Genomic DNA, 18,049 nt, shown 5'->3' with positions numbered 1-18,049 from the left:
TTTCAAACTGGAGCTGATATGTACATAAATTATTTTTAAAGTAAAATACAAAATAAACATTGAATAAAATAAAAACGTTTTCATTTAAATCCTGCTTCTTTATTATATAATTTATATTTTGATTGCACAAATGTATAAGGTCCATCAGCATCAATAGTATTGTAATTAAAAGTGATGTACTACGTTTTGACTAAAAGGACGCTATACTGTGGTAAAAAGACGCAACAGGTGGATTTTAGTAACTACCAGAAGTGGTATAATTACGAAACTTGCGGAAAAAAACCGCAACATTAAGTGGTATAAACACGCAACATGCGGAAAAAACTCGCAACATTAGGTGGTATAATTTCGGTTTTTTACCACCTCCGGTGGTAAATGAACTACGATTCCGCAACATTCGGTGGTATAAAATGGACGTTTTTACCACCAAATGTTGCGGGTTTTTACCACATGTTGCGGGTTTTTGCCACATAGTCCGCCACTGTGGTATGTTCTAGCTCCAAGTATATCAGCCATGTGTACATATCATTTATTACTTTGCTGCGCTCAAAGATGGAACGTGAGATCATGGTAAAGGATGGTGAAATTCTTAAGGTGGACGATTCTTTTAAAATTATTAAAAAGATAGCCAAAGTTGGTGGTAAGCCTGTATTCCAAACATTGTACACCGTTTGCAAAGAGTATGAAGAAGTACGTGCAATGGTTTTTGTACCGACAAAAGGTCACGCACATGTCAAACCATTGTTGTGCGCTCTTAAGAAATCGTACGAGCTATATGGTCACACCATGCCAAAAATAGCTTTTACAGACATTGTCGTAGGCAATCAGAAGCTCTTTGAAGACATTTCCCCTTCCTTGATAATTGATGTAAAACATGTTGATGATGTAATGGTCGAAGTAACTGATCAAGAACACGAACTACCCGTGTATGAAATTCCTTCGGACGTCACAGTTGAATGTTTAAGTAGCATTGATTCCATTGACTTTTTTATCCAAACAATTTTAAATGATAGTCATTATAGAAGAACCAGAGTAAATATTGGTTTTGATTGCTGTAGTAAAAGTAGACTTTAGGAGAGAATAGTTTTACAGAGAAAGATAGATAAAAAACAAAGAGAATACATTATAAGTCTTGTCGATTTATTCGTATAAAAATTGGTTACGAGCTAACTAGACGGGCAGGTTTGCCCTGATATTTATAGAATATTGAAGATATTGTGGCTTGTATTTTTGACAGCTCAGATCCATCGTAGTTTTATATGATGGACCATTCATTTGGTTTATTGAAGATCGTAAGATAGCTGTCCTTGATTTATTATTGTTCCTTAAATTCTCTGATCTCTCATTGGTCGGAGCCTAGAGTTGTGTTATAATGAAGAAAATTCCATGAAGCCGGGTTACTTATTCCCGATCTTTTATCCGTGAAACATCTCTCCTTTTTGTAGACAGTAGCATTTATTATGCGGTTTTAGCACAGTTGCGAGTGGTATTATACCATCAGACCGTCTTATCAAGGAAAAGTCGTTATCATACCAATTGCTTATCAGAAAAAGGTTTTCATCATTCCGACAAAACATTTCGATGTCGGCCCTACTTCTGGTTTAAAAATTCTTCCTGCATATTTGAAAATTCTTCCGTAGACAAGGTCCATAACAAAAATTGGAGAATCAATCGGCAGTGATTTTAAAAAGATTCAATGAGATTTTCATGGTGATTTTGTTTGTCTTGGCTCTTTGGAAATTATCACTCTCTGCAAGGACAAGGATGTTGTCGCCCGGTCCAATTTGAGTCTAGCCGACGCTTGCAAGGCTGTTCTCAGTCGAAAATTGAACAAGGATGATCGTATTAGGTCTGGAAATTGGGAGGAAGCGCGCCTCAGCGAGGATCAAATAAAGTATGCTGCTGCTGATGCGTACGTTTTGTTGGAAATATATGACAAGCTAAAACATTTCTCAACAATTGGATTGGCAATTGGGGGTGAGTCACAAGTTGGGACATTTGTAAGTGTTTATGCTGGGTCATCAAAAACAATTTTGGCACGTGGATCCATTCGCTCGAAAGATACGGTTCAATGGAATAGTAACAGCATTGAAGGTATTAATTAATCGCATCTAAAATTGTTATATCATAATAAATTGATCTTATATAGGTTCTGCAACTATTCAGGAAAGACAAAGAAAGGTCAGAAAAAGAAATATTGCTGTTATCGAGATCACGGATATAATGGTACCGGCCACTTTCGTCAATCCTTTTCTATGGTTCATGATTTAGAAACGGAAAAGTGTAGCCTAGAGTGTGGTAAACGGGATTGGTTTACACAGAAAAATAAAAAGAATAAAAATTAAAACAGGGAATAAGTTAAATATCCAATGTGGTTTTACTCCAGGTTAAAGGTTAAAAATAAACTAAAGGAAAACTATCTATCTAGAAATTGTCCTATTTATATGAATTGTTAGATGGTAATGATTTATAGTTGTGATAAGCTGTTACTGTGCTTATCACTATCTTATGATTGAGAAACTATATTCTGGGTATTTTACACAGAAAAATGGCTGTCTATCTTTTATGATTACAGCAGGTATATTTGAATTTGAAGATACTCTGTGAGGTAACACAGAGTTTTCGTTTTCTATTTCCTTATTATAGAAATTCTGTCCCTGTCTATGAATAATGGTAGAATGGTGATAAGGATATTTTACTGTCATATCCTTATCTGAAATGGTATTATGTATTTTATTGGTTGTATGCTTTGTTATGAAATTATGTATATTTATTATTGGCTGTAGCCGTTATTATTTATGTAGTTATATATTATGTGTTTTACCACATAGAGGTTTTGAAAAAAAATGTGTTGACAATGGAACATCGATTAAAATTTTTATCGATATCAAGCTAAGCAGTTAAGGCTGAAGTCAGCAAAGCCACCTTTTACTGAAGTACCGCTGTCATCCTCACAAAATTCTGAAGATACGCCCATTAGTAATTTCAACCAGGCTCAAATTATTATTGATGATATTTCCATTTCAGTTGGTAGATTTATTTATATAGATTTTTTTTATCCGTCATGATATTTGTTTTAAGCAGATTTGGATATGGTAATTGATGATCAAAGTGAGGATGAAGAAATTTACAACTTTATCGAGCAAAATAACAATACTGACGTCGATACACTTTTGAATGTCAATATCCATCACGAAGAAAGCAACGATGACAATATGTCGAACATGTTTCCGACTCGTGTTTTAAAAGACATATTCAATTTAATGGATATGATAAAAGTATCAAAGAGACGTGGTTTGTCTAAGGAATCTCCTCGAGTTTTATGAGATACTATATTTCTTTACGATGAAGAGGACAAGAGAGCTGTAGAAGAGTATCTTGAATCTGTAGACGTTACTTGGGACAAGGCAATGTTAATCAAGTCGAACTGGGTGCTCAAGCGAGTACGTACATATGTACGAAGTCCGGATGTTCTTTTGCCAGTGGTCGATAATCTTTTCAATGTTGACAGACATATTAAGTGCGCTGTTACAGGATTCCCGCTATTCGACAGACAGGGTTGGAAGTAAGCCAAAGCCGTTTTGGAGACAATCAGAAAAGACCATGTCAGCGATACTCCTGGAATTTTATTCTACTATTTGATCAAGGGAGATTCGCGCAGATTTTCTGTGTATCGTTGTACGAGAGGCACAAATTCTGTTGAAGGTGGTATCCACCAAAATATTATTCGAAAGTTTAATTCTTTTAATGCCGGCCTATTTTTGGCCGATTGTGCTCTCGCTGATTATCGTCTGCGCCACAACATTTCTGTAAGATCAGAGGTACAGAATTTAATTCAGTGAGTACTTAATTAAGTTCATAACTAGGTTGGAAGCAGAAATAGATTTAATATCGAGCATCGAAGCCATTACAACCCATGGCTTGTTCAAGCTCTGAATACGTTACGTGCTGATTTTGATCAAGAATTTATTCCGTCATATACTAACTCTTACGGTATCTCTCACCATCTTGTTGATTCGAACGAAAAATTTGGAATATGCCCTGTTTCTCAGGAGATTATAGATACTTTCAGTTACCTCTTACCTTTAAGACAAGATTCAGAATTATTGTCAAAAGGAAGAAAAGTTATCAATAACGGAAAAGATTTTAATTTACAAGTATTGGCCCAAGGTAATTAGTCACAGATTTATAATTAAATGTTTTCTTAAGTTGATTACTGATACCTAACAATATTGTAGGTGTTTTGGAAGTGAGCTCGCTTGTTGCAGTAAAACTGCCTGCCGTAAAGATGATGATGTTGATTTTATGACACATAACAACACGAATCCGCAGGTATTTTCAGATGCATTGAGATCAACCAGGTACAATGATTACCACTATCTGGCTAGTGCACAAGGAATTAGATTTGCATTGACTCCCGTACACACATATGAGGAGTATAAACTGTACAATAAAGTTGTCAATAATCATTTCTCAGCTCAAAATCTTAACAATTATTTCACCTGGGTAGCAATATTTAAAGCATGGTCTGAAAGAGTAGATGGTGTCTCTATATTTTACAAGTGTCCTGAACACCTTATATAATATTACAACAAAAAACAAGTATGACAGTAAATACAGAGATAACAGTTTGATTAACCAGGCTCAGTGTGATATGATGCGTAGCAACATTCGAAATGAATCACGTTTGGTAAATGCTCAAACACCCAGTACTTTCACCCATTTGGGTTCAAGACAACTGAGCACTAACGTCATCAGTAATGATCTGAATATTCCTGTTATTATCAGCTCTTTGCGAACTCCCCAAATTACCAGACCAGCTAGAATCATTGCTCCAACCCTTATGACATTAATCGACAGTAGTAGTTCTTTCGCATTCCAACAGCCTCATCATAGTCCTAGAATGCAAATTCCTCGATTGCTAAATAATTTTACGCCTGCGATTACTACCATCTTATAATATACTACAATTCATACCTTTTTGCAACACGGAATTTAGACCCCGCTGAAAAATGTATTTCCGAGGGGGGTCTGGGGGGAGGGGCTTGACCCACCCCCAGGAACAAAGACCGGTAGATTGGCATTGAGTGTTAAAATGTTGATTGGCATTGAGTGTAAAAATGTGGGTTGGCATTGAGTGTAAAATTTTTGATTTGCATTGCGTATAAAAAATATTTATTAGATATGTATACTACAGCAACATAAGCAAACGGAATATCCGTATTATTTTCAGATAAAAGAACACTACTGAAAATGTTATTTATCCTGAATTACTCATCCACACCTAACTCCCATTAAATTTTATATCTTATCCAAAATCATCATTTTTTATCCCACCTTATATATTACAAATGAATGCTATATTTATTAACTTTGAGTGCGTTTCAGACGCTGGCTCCGCTCACGAAGTGAGCGAGATGCCAGCTAGTTACTACTACTACAAATCGCGAAATGTTTTACATTCTTCCACCGAAAGAAAGAAAACCAAGGACATGTAAGAAGTGTAACAGCTCTTCAGCAAGGGCAATATGAATAGAAATTTTTGTACTTCTCAAACTATGTAATAAACTATCAGTTTAAAACCTTTATTTATATTCAATGTAGTCCTGTAAAAAATGCGATCATACAGAATAGGTTTTTTTTGGAAGCGCCTGTGGTATTTGACAAAATATTACAATAGAAAAGTAATGATATAAAAGTATATTATTTATTAGAGGTAAAAATAGACTAAAAGAACTCTGCTGCTATGAAATACTTGATCCTTTTTATATTACACAACTCTTCTCAGTTTTAATGATGAGTCAATCTTTCTGGTTTTGCAATAGATCTATACTTTGTTTCCCGCCTTGGGTTAAATGAATACTACTCGTTAGAAGTGTTTCCAGTTAACGCTGTCCAATATCAGTGGATCGGGAGCATAGTAATTCTAATAAATCTTTAGTATTACCAGACACTTATTTATCAGATCATGCAACCGTGACTGTAACAGATGCATACTTGTTTTTCAGGTGTAATTGGCAATATAATCTAATATAATAGTTGATCATTTATTCATTATCTTTGTAAAGAATAAAATACGGTCCGAAATATAAAGTGTCTTATCGTTATTTGTATATTTGGTTGTAGAAGATAGGTATTCATTAATTGATACACTATTTCCTTATACTCTCTAGCAGCAGTATAATTATATTAATATATACGTAAATGATCCATTTATATCAAAAGCTGTTCTAATTTCTCTCTAGGTAGCTAATCCATTGAGAGAACTATTAATATTAACTTTCTCTTTCTTATAGGTTCTTGATTTAATCTGAGAAGATTCTCTTCTCGATCGGTGATATTGTATCTCAGTGGTATAGCATTCCGTATCAAACTGTCATTCGTATATTGTATTCAGGCCAATCATGCAATCTTTAAAAGAGAAGTATTTATTCGAAGTAGGAGAGGTTGTATAGCAGTATACAAGCGTATGCTGGTATGCAACATAAAAGGGTGCTTTAATTTCATAGATTATTTACTTAAACGATTTGCTTAATTATTTTTAAGTGAATCGTATACAAATACGACAGTAACACCAGCCCTACATGTTCTGTGTGTTCTTCGGAATTATTTGAGTATATGAGGAGATCGTTAAGATAAACAACAAGAAATGAATCAAGGATTTCACGCAAGGTGTCATTAACTAAAGCTTGGAAAGATGCAGGAGCATTACAGAGGCCGAAAGGCATAACGCAATATGGAAAGTGCCCATAGCGAGTTCCAAAAGCGGTTTTCTATTCATGACCAGCTGCTATTTGGAGTAAGTTGTAAGCACCACGCATTTCATGTTTGGTAAATATTATACCTTTGTTTAATCGATCGAGAGTTCCAGTTATTAAGGGTAGTGGACATCGATTCGAGATAGTAATTTTATTTAAGCTGCGGTAGTCAACAACAGGACTGTTGTGATCGAGCTTATATACAGATATAACTCTATAATCAATTCTGTCTTTCTTATTTGATAACCTTTTCTTGCATTACTCTTTAAATTAAATACATGCAATTACACTCAATTTACTACGCATTGATTACTCATCAATATATAGAAAACAATAGTCATATATTTATTCCAGATAATACAATCCAATGATATGATCGCTCGACAATAACAAGATTATCGAAGGTACCATGACATGCTCGATCTTTAATTGACAATACGCCTATTGTATATTTGACAGGCTTCACTATAATGATTGATATTCAGCCAGCCCCGAATATGTATATAAAGTGTGCTATTTAGCCATATTATACCGTAGTCGAATTAGGTTACGCGATCACAATCCACAACAATTAACATTATTGTGACTACTAATAACCTCATATAAAAGCAGAAATTAACTATTCAACTAGACGGATCCTTCTTGTCTTTTTATTATTATAAAAAAACAATAAAGTTATCAAAAGTTTCATTTTATTTCTTGACCCATAATTATCACATAAAGAACCCAATTTATTGTATAATAAAGACTAGCTGGCATCTCGCTCACTTCGTGAGCGGAGCCAGCGTCTGAAACGCACTCAAAGTTAATAAATATAGCCTTTATTTGTAATATATAAGGTGGGATAAAAATGATGATTTTGGATAAAATATAAAATTTAATGGGAGTTAGGTGTGGATGAGCAATTCAGAATAAATAACATTTTCAGTAGTGTTTTTTTATCTGAAAATAATACGGGTATTCCGTTTGCTGATGTTGCTGTAGTATACATATCTAATAAATATTTTTTATACGCAATGCAATTCAAAACATTTACACTCAATGCCAACCCACATTTTTACACTCAATGCCAATCAACATTTTAACACTCAATGCCAATCTACCGGTCTTTGTTCCTGGGGGTGGGGCAAGCCCATCCCCCAGACCCCCCTCCCCTCTTTTGGGGGATACTCCCCCAAACCCCCTCTATAAAGATAATATATCTAATAAATATTTTTTATACGCAATGCGAATCAACATTTTTACACTCAATGCCAATCCACATTTTTACACTCAATGCCAATCTACCGGTCTTTGTTCCTGGGGGGTGGGGCAAGCCCCACCCCCCAGACCCCCCTCGGAAATAAATTTTTCAGCGGGGTCTAAATTCCGTGTTGCAAAAAGGTATGAATTGTAGTATATTATAAGATGTTAGTTTGTGTTTACAATTTGATAATCTTACTTCGTCAAATTTCTTAGTTTTATTCTTAATTCGTTGTTTTATCTCTCGAATTTCTCAAGGACGACGAGAGCCGGCAGCTTTCTTGACAAAAAATACGGGAGCACCAGCAGGGGGGTTCTGATCTTTCAATAAAACGTTTTGCTAATTTTTCTTAAATATATTCGTGTAAGGTATCCATTTCAATTTTTGGAAGGTTGTACAAGGGTCCAAAAGTTACTTCACCACCGGTTTTGATAGGATAGTGTGGTCGTGGATTCTATGCCGTGGTAATTTATTCGCCTTTCTTTTTGAAAACACAATATTGAAATCCTGAGATTTTTCGGCTAACTCAATTGTTGGAGTGGTTGCAGATTTGTTTGTATCTATGACGGTATTTGTAACTGTTGTTTCGGTTTCTGAAACACTTAAAAATTTTAAAGTAGATGAATCGTGTTGTTCTCCATTTTTTTCCTTTTTTCCTTTTTATTATTCATTTGTAAAAAGTCATAAAAATACTCGGAAAAAGGATTCATTTCATTGAAAGAAGTAAGATTACAAGGTGTGTTATCATCGTTATTATTCGTATTATTTTTTCCATCGTCGATCGTGACTACATCGTTAATTGTTGTATATAATTTGGTTGGTGAACATCCACGTAAGAGGCAAGTCAATACCATGGTACTAGATTTCCAGTCGAAAGCATGATTGTGTCTTGCCAACCAGTCTTGTCCAAGAATTACCGAGTGAGCAGCGTTGTCGAGATGTTTTAAGTTTAGAAATTCATGATGATGTGTGACATTTATTTTTAAAAATAAAGAGGACACGCTGTTGGTAATATGGGTGGAGCTGTTAGCTAACCGGAAGGTAGTGTTGTCACCAGAAACAAAGGGAAGACCGGTCTCCATAATAAGGGAAGATGATACAAATGAGCTTGAGCTCCCAGAGTTGACAAGGACAGAAGCAGAAACACGGACCAGATGTTAAGGTTACTGGGATTATTGTTAAACCAGACACTTCGCTTTGCGTAACATAGGCAATGTTAAATCCAATGACCTTATTCATGCTATCTTGCTTTTGCATGACTTGATGTTTATAATTATTCAGTATGTTCTTCTTGGGGAACGGGTTAGTCCTGACTAAATTTAATTCGTGATCAAGCGGGGTAATGACATGGACTAAATGGATGCAGTTATTTGTGATAGTTTCATCGTACTTGTCACCGATCAGAATGGTATATGGTGGGGTACGTGGGTCTAAGTTGCTGGTTTAAAATTTTGTTGTGGCAAGCTGCTGTGAAGTGACCGGGTAACCCACAATAGTGACAAAGATTATTTTTTCGTCTTCATTCTTTTTCTTCGGATGTAATCGGACACGGCAATTGTTGTTGTTGCTTGATTGAGGACTGGATTAATTAAATGAGAAGAATGGGTTGTTAGTTAGATTCATAAGAAACTTCATAAATGGGTTGTCCAACATTGTCAATTTGTATGGGTGTGGGTTGTTGGGGTCTTTGTTTTTCATGGAGAACAAAATAAAAATTAAACCAAAAGTGATACTGTTAGAACTTGGATACCACTTTATTATGGACGACGAAAAAATATAATTAAAAACGTATTAAAAATGTATTCAAAAAAATCTTGATGGTCTATGAGAAAAACTATGGATATTATTATATTAAAATTATTGGAATCGTAACTACGCAGTCACAAGGCAAGCTAATTTTCAGTCCCAAAAGTTACAAAAGTTAGGATTTTTAATGGGGGTGGGGGGTTTGGGGGAGGGGGAACCCCTCCACCCAAGAATACAGCCCATAGTATTAGCATGAAAGAGCTTATATCTTATAAAACATTATTTTTTTTTTTAACAGCGTAATTTTTAAGTAGTGATATAGAAAAATTGGGGGTGCGGGGTTTTCCCCGCAAGAGGGGAGGGGAGTCTGGGGGAAGGGGGAACCCCTCCACCCAAGAATACGGCCCATAGTATTAGCATGAAATTGTTACCTTCTGAAAAACAATGTTCCTTTTTTTTTTCTACAGAATAATATCTTAAAGTATAATTTTTTTTAATACCGTGAATTTTTTTACAGCCCTATGTTTTTAAAGCGTTAATTTTTTTTACCTCGTATTATTTTTTAGTAGAGGTACAAAATTAGAGGCTGGGCAAAACCCTTCTTCGAAGAATACGACCCATAACATTAAGCATTAAACTGAAAAAAAGAGCGTATATAAAAATTGACTATTTTTGAGAGAGTCATAATATAAAAGTGACTTTACTGAAAAAGTCATTCAAAAAAAAGTAACTATGGAGATTTTGTGGCAAAGGTTAACCTTCGCCCCAGTATAGCAGCCAATAGCATTGAACATTGCGCATAAAATAGTTAATCAGATATATAAACAATTAATACTTTTTGCGTAAATGAACTTTCTAGCCTGTGTTTAGGGATATCGTCTTTTATTTAAACATGAAATGAGAAACATCAAAGTTTTCTCCAGTTTAAAACTGATAATCATCAGTGTAGCTTAAGCTATAATGGCGCGTGGGCTTCATGGTTAATTAATACATGTTAAGTTTTTGATTTCAAAAACAGGCCTGCGGCAGCACTAGGCTTTTTCGAAGCGCAGCGTACCGAACCATAGTGCAGGTCAAAAAGTTACCGAAGCGCAGCGAAGGTCTAAATGTTTACCGAAATGGAGGTTTGGTTTGAAAAAGCCTCGTTTATATAAAGAACTGGGATAGTTCTAGGGTGAATAGTAAGCGCCTTATTAGATCATGATAAAATAATCTGGTGATAGTAAATACTCAACATGTCTTTAAATTTAGCCCTTCCATACTGAGTATATAAATATTAGTCAGAGGGATCAACAGTTATAACATCAAATGACAAGAGTAATATTTGGGCTCAGGATCTATTAATATTCTATAGTCCAAGCCCATTCAATTGTATTGCTTTTGCAGAATAAATATTTACTCGCCACAGGGATGTGCCCTGGGTACAGACTCCAACGGTAGGATGAGAACAAGTGGGGTAATGCGTGATACATGATTAACTTTTATACTTATTATCCATCCGTAATGTGATGTGACAATGAACTTTATTATTATATCTATGATATCCTCAACAGTCTTGGATTACAATTGATTTTTTGTTTCTGTTACATTCTTGAAAATTGTCGATTATCGAATTGGATGGATTTGGCCATAACGGCATTTAAGTCATCGATGGGTGATAATCTTGCTAGTTCGTCTTTAACATGTTCTTTCAAATTGAGTATAAACTGTGAGACTAAAGCGTCATTATTTTATGTTAGTTGCATGCTGAGTCTTCTAAATTCTGTCGGAAAACGTGTATCGGAAACAACCTGTCGTAATGCACGAATGGAAGCTTCGGAATTAATGATTGGATTGGAATCTCCAAATGCGTCATAAACAAGTTGTTTGAAATTTTTGTAATCTTTTAAAATTTCCAGTTGTTTGTCGTTTTCAATTTCCTTGATATATGGTTCTATGTAAGCGAGGGAGTTTGCAGTAAGACATCCAATAGTATATAACACCTTCTGTTCGTCTTCAAAAAAGCGTGATTCATCAGCGGCAAAGACAACAGAAAGTTGCGTGAAAAATGAGTCAATGTAAGAGGATTGGCCTGAAAAGGGGGCAGGTGCTTTGATTCGGATCGAATTATTTTGTTGTGAAGAAGCCTTGCTTTTGTAGTTTTCAGCCATATAAGTATGGATTTCGGCTCCAAGATCAGATACTTGTTGCGGGCAGTTATTAATTATAGTTTGAGTACCGACTTCCACAGCATGTAGGCTGTGATATTTTGAGATAATAGAATTTGATAAAAACAGAAGAAAAAAAAATTAAACAAACGAGTCTCTGTTAATCCTTTATTAAAGTTATGGAGAGAAGGTCATCGCAAAAGGAAGGACGCTTTTTATATCAAAACATCTGGGTGATTGAATCTGGTAAAGAATAGGTAGTGGCTTGTTTCTATCTTCTGAAACATGCCAATTAGAATAATATGGTCTGAAGTCAATCAACATTTTATCGTATTGATTGGCCCGAATTATTAACTGAAAATTTCTCATTTGGTGATACTTCCGTAACAGATTAAAGAGAGTTATAACAACCAATAATAATATAATTCCCAATATATAATCTGTAACAAGATTATACTGGTAATCTAAGAGTAACACTCTGTTTGGGATGGAGATAAAAATGTAAATTAAGGTAACAAAAGACAATACTGTTAGAACTGTGTATATCTTTTATTTCGAGAAAATTTAGATTCGGGAATTCTACTAGCAAAAACTACAGGTATTTATACTAAATGATTAGATGGCTTTCGGATAATATATGTGACGCATTAGAGGAATATGATATATTGTTATACGTAATGTCTGTTTAAATAAATATGTTATGAAGTAATTCCTGCCTTACAAAGTAAAGACAAAAGTACGTGAGGATCTAAATTCATCTCCGAAGATGACATTACGTAGATACCAAAGAGAAAGTTTAGTGCGTGTAATATTCAGTAACCGAATATACCGCCTATGGGATTGTACTATACTTTTATGGTATTATAATATTTTACTCGTCACAAAGCAAATCACCTTGTGCACAGACACCAACGGTTCTGATGATAACAAATGGGGCGAAGTGTGAGCCATGAATATTTATACATGATCATCCATAATTATGTAAATGTGATGATTCTTTTATTATAATCTATGACATCCTCAACACACTCGAATATTATAATTCACTGTGGGAAAAAATATATGAATATATTAGAAATTATTGTATTTTGGTTTGAAAAATATTGGAATATCCAAAATTCCAATAATATGGTTGTTAATAGTTGTAACATAATGGGACAATATTTTGATGGGATAAGCATTGTACAATAAAAATACACATAATTCAAACATTGGAATTACGTTGTATTTTTGTTTGAATTATTTTGTGCAATAAAAATTATTAAAAAAAGGTTCTACAATTGTTGGGTAATTATTCCCATTTGAAACTCGTGATCCAATAAAAAGACAACACTAGTCATACATTCTCCAATTGTTGAAATAAGTTGATTATTTGTTTAAAACTGTTGTAAGATAAAATGTTTGAAAAATAATGGGTAATAATTTATTTATAGGTAATGCATAAGTGTACAGGACCATGTATACATATTAATATTAAAGATACCCACTGTTTTGTCAACAGAATTGTGCTTATGTTCTTAAAAAAAAATGAGTTAAACAGAACCCCAAACCAAATTGACACGTCCTATGTCCTGATCGTTTAATGATTCAATTTCTATGCCATAAGAAACGACGTGTGAAAGCATGACGACTTCAAATGCATGGTTTAGATCGTCATTCTTCAAATAGTAATGACAGTCTTGTTCTGCATTGTACTTTACTGGGAAGACTGTCTTGACCAAGACAAAGTGCAACCCTTCATTACAGTACATGAACAGCACTTATCCATACTTCAGCTGTGCTGTTCTTTCGATATACCTGTACAGGGTCCTACTGTCATCGGCCTGTGAACAGTAGACTACGAAAGTCCCCTTGCTCGATGGTTTTCCCGCGAGCTTCAACGTTTTACCGCTTCTGATCGGGAAGTACAGTAGCTTTCCACTGTTTGAGCTTCCTCATTTAGATTGAGTGCTCTTTCAATAGCTGCCCCCTCTAGTTCAGAACATTCATGAAATCGTTCAACAAGATTTATGCAATTCTGTGTCGTTAATTCTTTTCCATAAACAATTGAATTACTGTTTGTAGGAAACCAGTTTGCTTTGTAAACAGCAGCGAAATGAGATTTGACGCAATTACTTGCATTTTCGCTTGGCTTTTGGCGTGATTTAATTGAAGATTTGATACTTCCAATCAGTCTTTCAAGTGGCCTTGCACTTGTTAAACGCATAGGTTCTAAATTAGCGATAGCATCACTTAGGTGATTAATATAGTGCATGTTGACTGTGAATACATTGGGGCGGAAGTTTGCCACCAAAAACTCTTGCCATTCCTTAATGCAACTATGATAAATGTTTAATTTACGTTTGTATTAGTAATAGTTTACACTGATTTTTTATAAACTTACCGGTTTAAATCTACTAAATCGATTTCTGATATGCTGTATTTCTGCGTTATTTTACAGGCATTAGAAAGAGAAACAATTGCTCTGCATGCATTATCAGTAGCAGTCTCGTAGACATGTAATTGATCCAATGACATTCTTGATGTTGATTTGGAAGCTGTTTCTTTTCGAATAACATCTCTTTTTTGAAGTTGAAGAGCTTCTACCACAAGAGTTGGTAATATGAACACAATAAAATCAATCCAGTCTACACTGCGAAAAAAACCGGGCTTTTTGTGGACATCTATTTTTAAAAAAAAAATGGCTTAAGTTAAATAAATTTGTCTTGTATTATGTTTTGACATTTCCTACCCAAGAAAGCTCCGCTAATACTACAGCTGTGCTTGTTTTGTTGGGCCTGTTGCACTTTTGCAGATACAAGCTCTCGATACTTAACGCGAAGGAACAGAGGGTTGCTTGCATCTTGATATTTTTGACCATCATCAGTAATAATTGCCCATATTTTGCCGCCGCCGTTTGCTCCCCAGAAATGCATCTCGTCTAATCCCCAAAAAAATGGGCAGTGGAAGCTATTTAAAAGGGAAAGTGGTGATTTTCGAACGATGCCATTTTTCTAATACAAACAAATTAATGTTTTTTTTTTAAAAAAGAACACTCTAAAAAACTTACTTCGTCTCCTTGAATAAAATCTTCGGGTTTTCTAATTAATTCTGTAGAAATGCCACCTTGTGGAAAGGGATAGCACATACTTGCTTTAACCCGTATAGCTTCGGTTCGACATATGCGACATCCAAAATAAGCTTGATGGCCAATATGACCACAAAGATCAGCACATGCTGGGATATCACCAATAACTACCACGAGAGATGCACTAAGAAGCTTCTGTTCGCCACTACTAAACTTCACTAGCATTCCATTTTTTTCTAATTTTATAAGCTCTTGATATGTTGGAAAAAGAAAACTATGCATATTGTACGGTTTTTTGGGACCTGGTATGATTGTGGTAATCAAGATATTCTTTTTTTTGAATCTGATGGAAAAAACATGTGTGTTAATTTTGTATATTTACGTTGCAAAAGATTAAAGACACTAACCGTAGCTCTGGTGATAGATTTAAAATGACAAATGCTACTACAGTCATGCTTACACCACCCCTTTTAAAAGGATTAAATCCATCAGTATACATCGCCAGATCCAATTTGTAATCACTTGTGGGACACTCTTCATTATGACCGTCCCATTTATCTTTAGCTGTTCCGTCGAAAATATCTTCCAAAAAGGCATAGTTACTACCTGATTTGTTAGAGAAAAAGGCAGTATGTTTTGTCGATTTATAAGAGATGTCCGATCTAAATTGAGGTGTCTTAAGAAGATGCGCCAGCTGCTTAGCAAGAGAAAGTTGCTTAATTTGCGCTTTTGGTCTTCCTGCATCATCATAGCGATCCTCCTGGCATTTAGGATTACTACATGCTCGGCTATTATCGCCTGGGTAAAACATCTGACATCCCTTTAAGCACATGTCATACTTATCTGTTTCAACGGGGCAAAATACAGCAAGTTCTTTCTTGCTCGATCCAAATTGGGTTAAGAGCATTTTGTGACCTGTCAAAATTAGTTGTGTGCTAAATGTCATAATGCGCTTTATTCTAAACCCTTACCAACGCCAATTTCTTCCAAATAGCAATCAACCCATTTTATGATGCGTTCCTTTCCATTTTTAGATGCGCCCGACTTGGCAAGCAACGATTCAAACTCTATGCTTTTCTTTTCAGTATAGCTTAAGTTAGCGAGTTTGTCCTGATCGACAGTGACGTCATCAGGAGCCCTGGCGGAGGTTTTGAAATTTTTAAGATTTAGGAACAGGTTATTATTGTAACCACCATCTTTGGCTCTGATCCATTCTTCTTGAGGCTCTTCCAACTCTTCAAGAGCGTCCGCTCCAACATCGTCAGACTGTGCAGTGAAGTCTTCAGCAGGACCGTCGTTGTCTGCTGCTTAATTAGAGTAAGAAAAGTTTAAAACAATTTAATAATTTTTAAGTATGTACCTTCATACACAAATTCCATAGCATCTCCTTCTGATTCAACGACGCTAACTGCACGAGCGGAACCTTCCATTGGAGAAATAACATTTCGTTCTTTAGAGCACATCAGATTAGTACTTTTAAATCGTTGCAATGAAGCTAAACTCAGTCACCTTGTTCTCTTCTCAGATTCAATTGAGCAATTTTTTGTTTTTTATGGTCTTTTAAATGCTTCTGCAAAGACCTTGGAGTAAGGTATCGTGGGCAAAAACTGCATTTGACTTTCTGTACCATTCTATGTTATTAATGTTTTTTTATAGAACTGATCGATGAGTAAGAAAATAGAGGTGGTATTGAGCTCATGTTTCGGGCCAGATTTTTGGTGACTATTGTTTATTAACATTATTCGAAACTTACTTTTCGTTTGAGCTTACTTTTTCTGTTTCTTTACCTTTCTCTCTAAACGTTACAATGCCTCCCAGACAACAAGGAAAAACACCATCAAACGAAGAGTTGTCCAATGCTTTAAATCAAGTACAAACCCGTATGACAGAAAATCATAATAATGTGATGGACCGACTCGATCGTATGGATGCAGCGATTGCTGACCTGACGAATCTTGTCCGTCAACATGTGGAAAGAGCGACTGCCGTCGAAACGACACCATCATTGCGTGTATATCAAGGTGAAACAATTGGCAATCGCATTCCTAGACCGTCCAATCTCAACGGAAAGACCGGGTTTTTCCAATACTTGCAAGCCCAATTGGCCGAGAATGATCAGCACAATGATTTGTACCTGTGTGTTAACCGTGCAGCTCTGGTAAGTGTACAGAGTATGCGAAATGCACACGGGGAACTGGAATTCGTTGGATGGGGAGGGCTTGGTCATGACTATAAGCTGGAAATGGCTGAGAACACGTTGGAGATTGCATTGCAAGAATACAACGTGTTGGATGTTATTAGACGATGTCACGATCTTTGGCCTTGTCTGATCATTCTACAGACAAATTGGACACAAATGTCTGCCTACCAGAGACGACAAAGGTAATAAATGTGTAATTTATGTGATAATTGAAAAACGTATTAACTAAGTCAACTTTTCTATACTTAAAAGGGATCTTCGACGTGCCAGACTAATGTCACAATAGCTTTGACAGCCTCATCTTCATCGAAACAATTCGTAGTGCCTCTTTCGATGCTTTTTTTTTTTTAATTTCTTTAATAAAATTTTATTATAACTACCAATATACAATATTAATAAAAAAATTTTTATACAGTCTTATTATTCAATATTATACAACATTATTATACGTTATTATTATACGATATTATTATACGATATTATTATACAATATTATTATACGCTATTATTGTACAATATTATTATACGATATTATTGTACAATATTATTATACGATATTATTGTACAATATTTTTCACACAGTATTCACACAACTTTATTGCTCAACCAAAATATATTAATCTTGTTGGAAAATATTGTCCAATAAAAAATGTTTGAAAAAAGCATTTTCCAACAATTAGGTTGCACAATAATTTCCAATAATTTTCACATATTTTTTCTCACCGTGATTTAACCATATTGAAGGTCAGTCTATACAATCTTTATTGGAGGAAATACGACATAGGCGTCTAGCAAGATTGTCGATAATATCATTTGGCGAAATTTGTTGGGTCTCCGACTTAGGTAATTCAGCTTCTTCTAACACGGTTACATGGTGTAGAAGTTGCT

The 18,049-nt window shown here is 35.1% G+C and overlaps 1 protein-coding gene across 1 annotated transcript; it reads left to right on the top strand.

The window, feature by feature from the left end:
• Positions 1–552: 552 nt before the first annotated feature.
• Positions 553–5,050, top strand: EV154DRAFT_594948 (uncharacterized protein; the record flags this gene model as incomplete). Its single annotated transcript, XM_051606986.1, has 11 exons — positions 553–1,032; positions 1,758–2,094; positions 2,150–2,226; positions 2,901–3,030; positions 3,085–3,294; positions 3,352–3,565; positions 3,611–3,809; positions 3,867–4,170; positions 4,239–4,267; positions 4,333–4,536; positions 4,604–5,050. 11 exons carry the CDS (start codon positions 553–555, stop codon positions 4,958–4,960), a joined length of 2,541 nt encoding a protein of 846 aa, XP_051454360.1. The 3' UTR covers positions 4,961–5,050.
• Between the last annotated feature and the right edge of the window lie 12,999 nt (positions 5,051–18,049).

This window comes from Mucor mucedo, assembly GCF_025094135.1.
Source record: "Mucor mucedo strain NRRL 3635 chromosome Unknown EV154scaffold_95, whole genome shotgun sequence".
Classification (NCBI taxonomy): domain Eukaryota; kingdom Fungi; phylum Mucoromycota; class Mucoromycetes; order Mucorales; family Mucoraceae; genus Mucor; species Mucor mucedo.
Note: the sequence above shows the minus strand (reverse complement) of the source record. Positions and strands in the feature narration are given on the sequence as shown.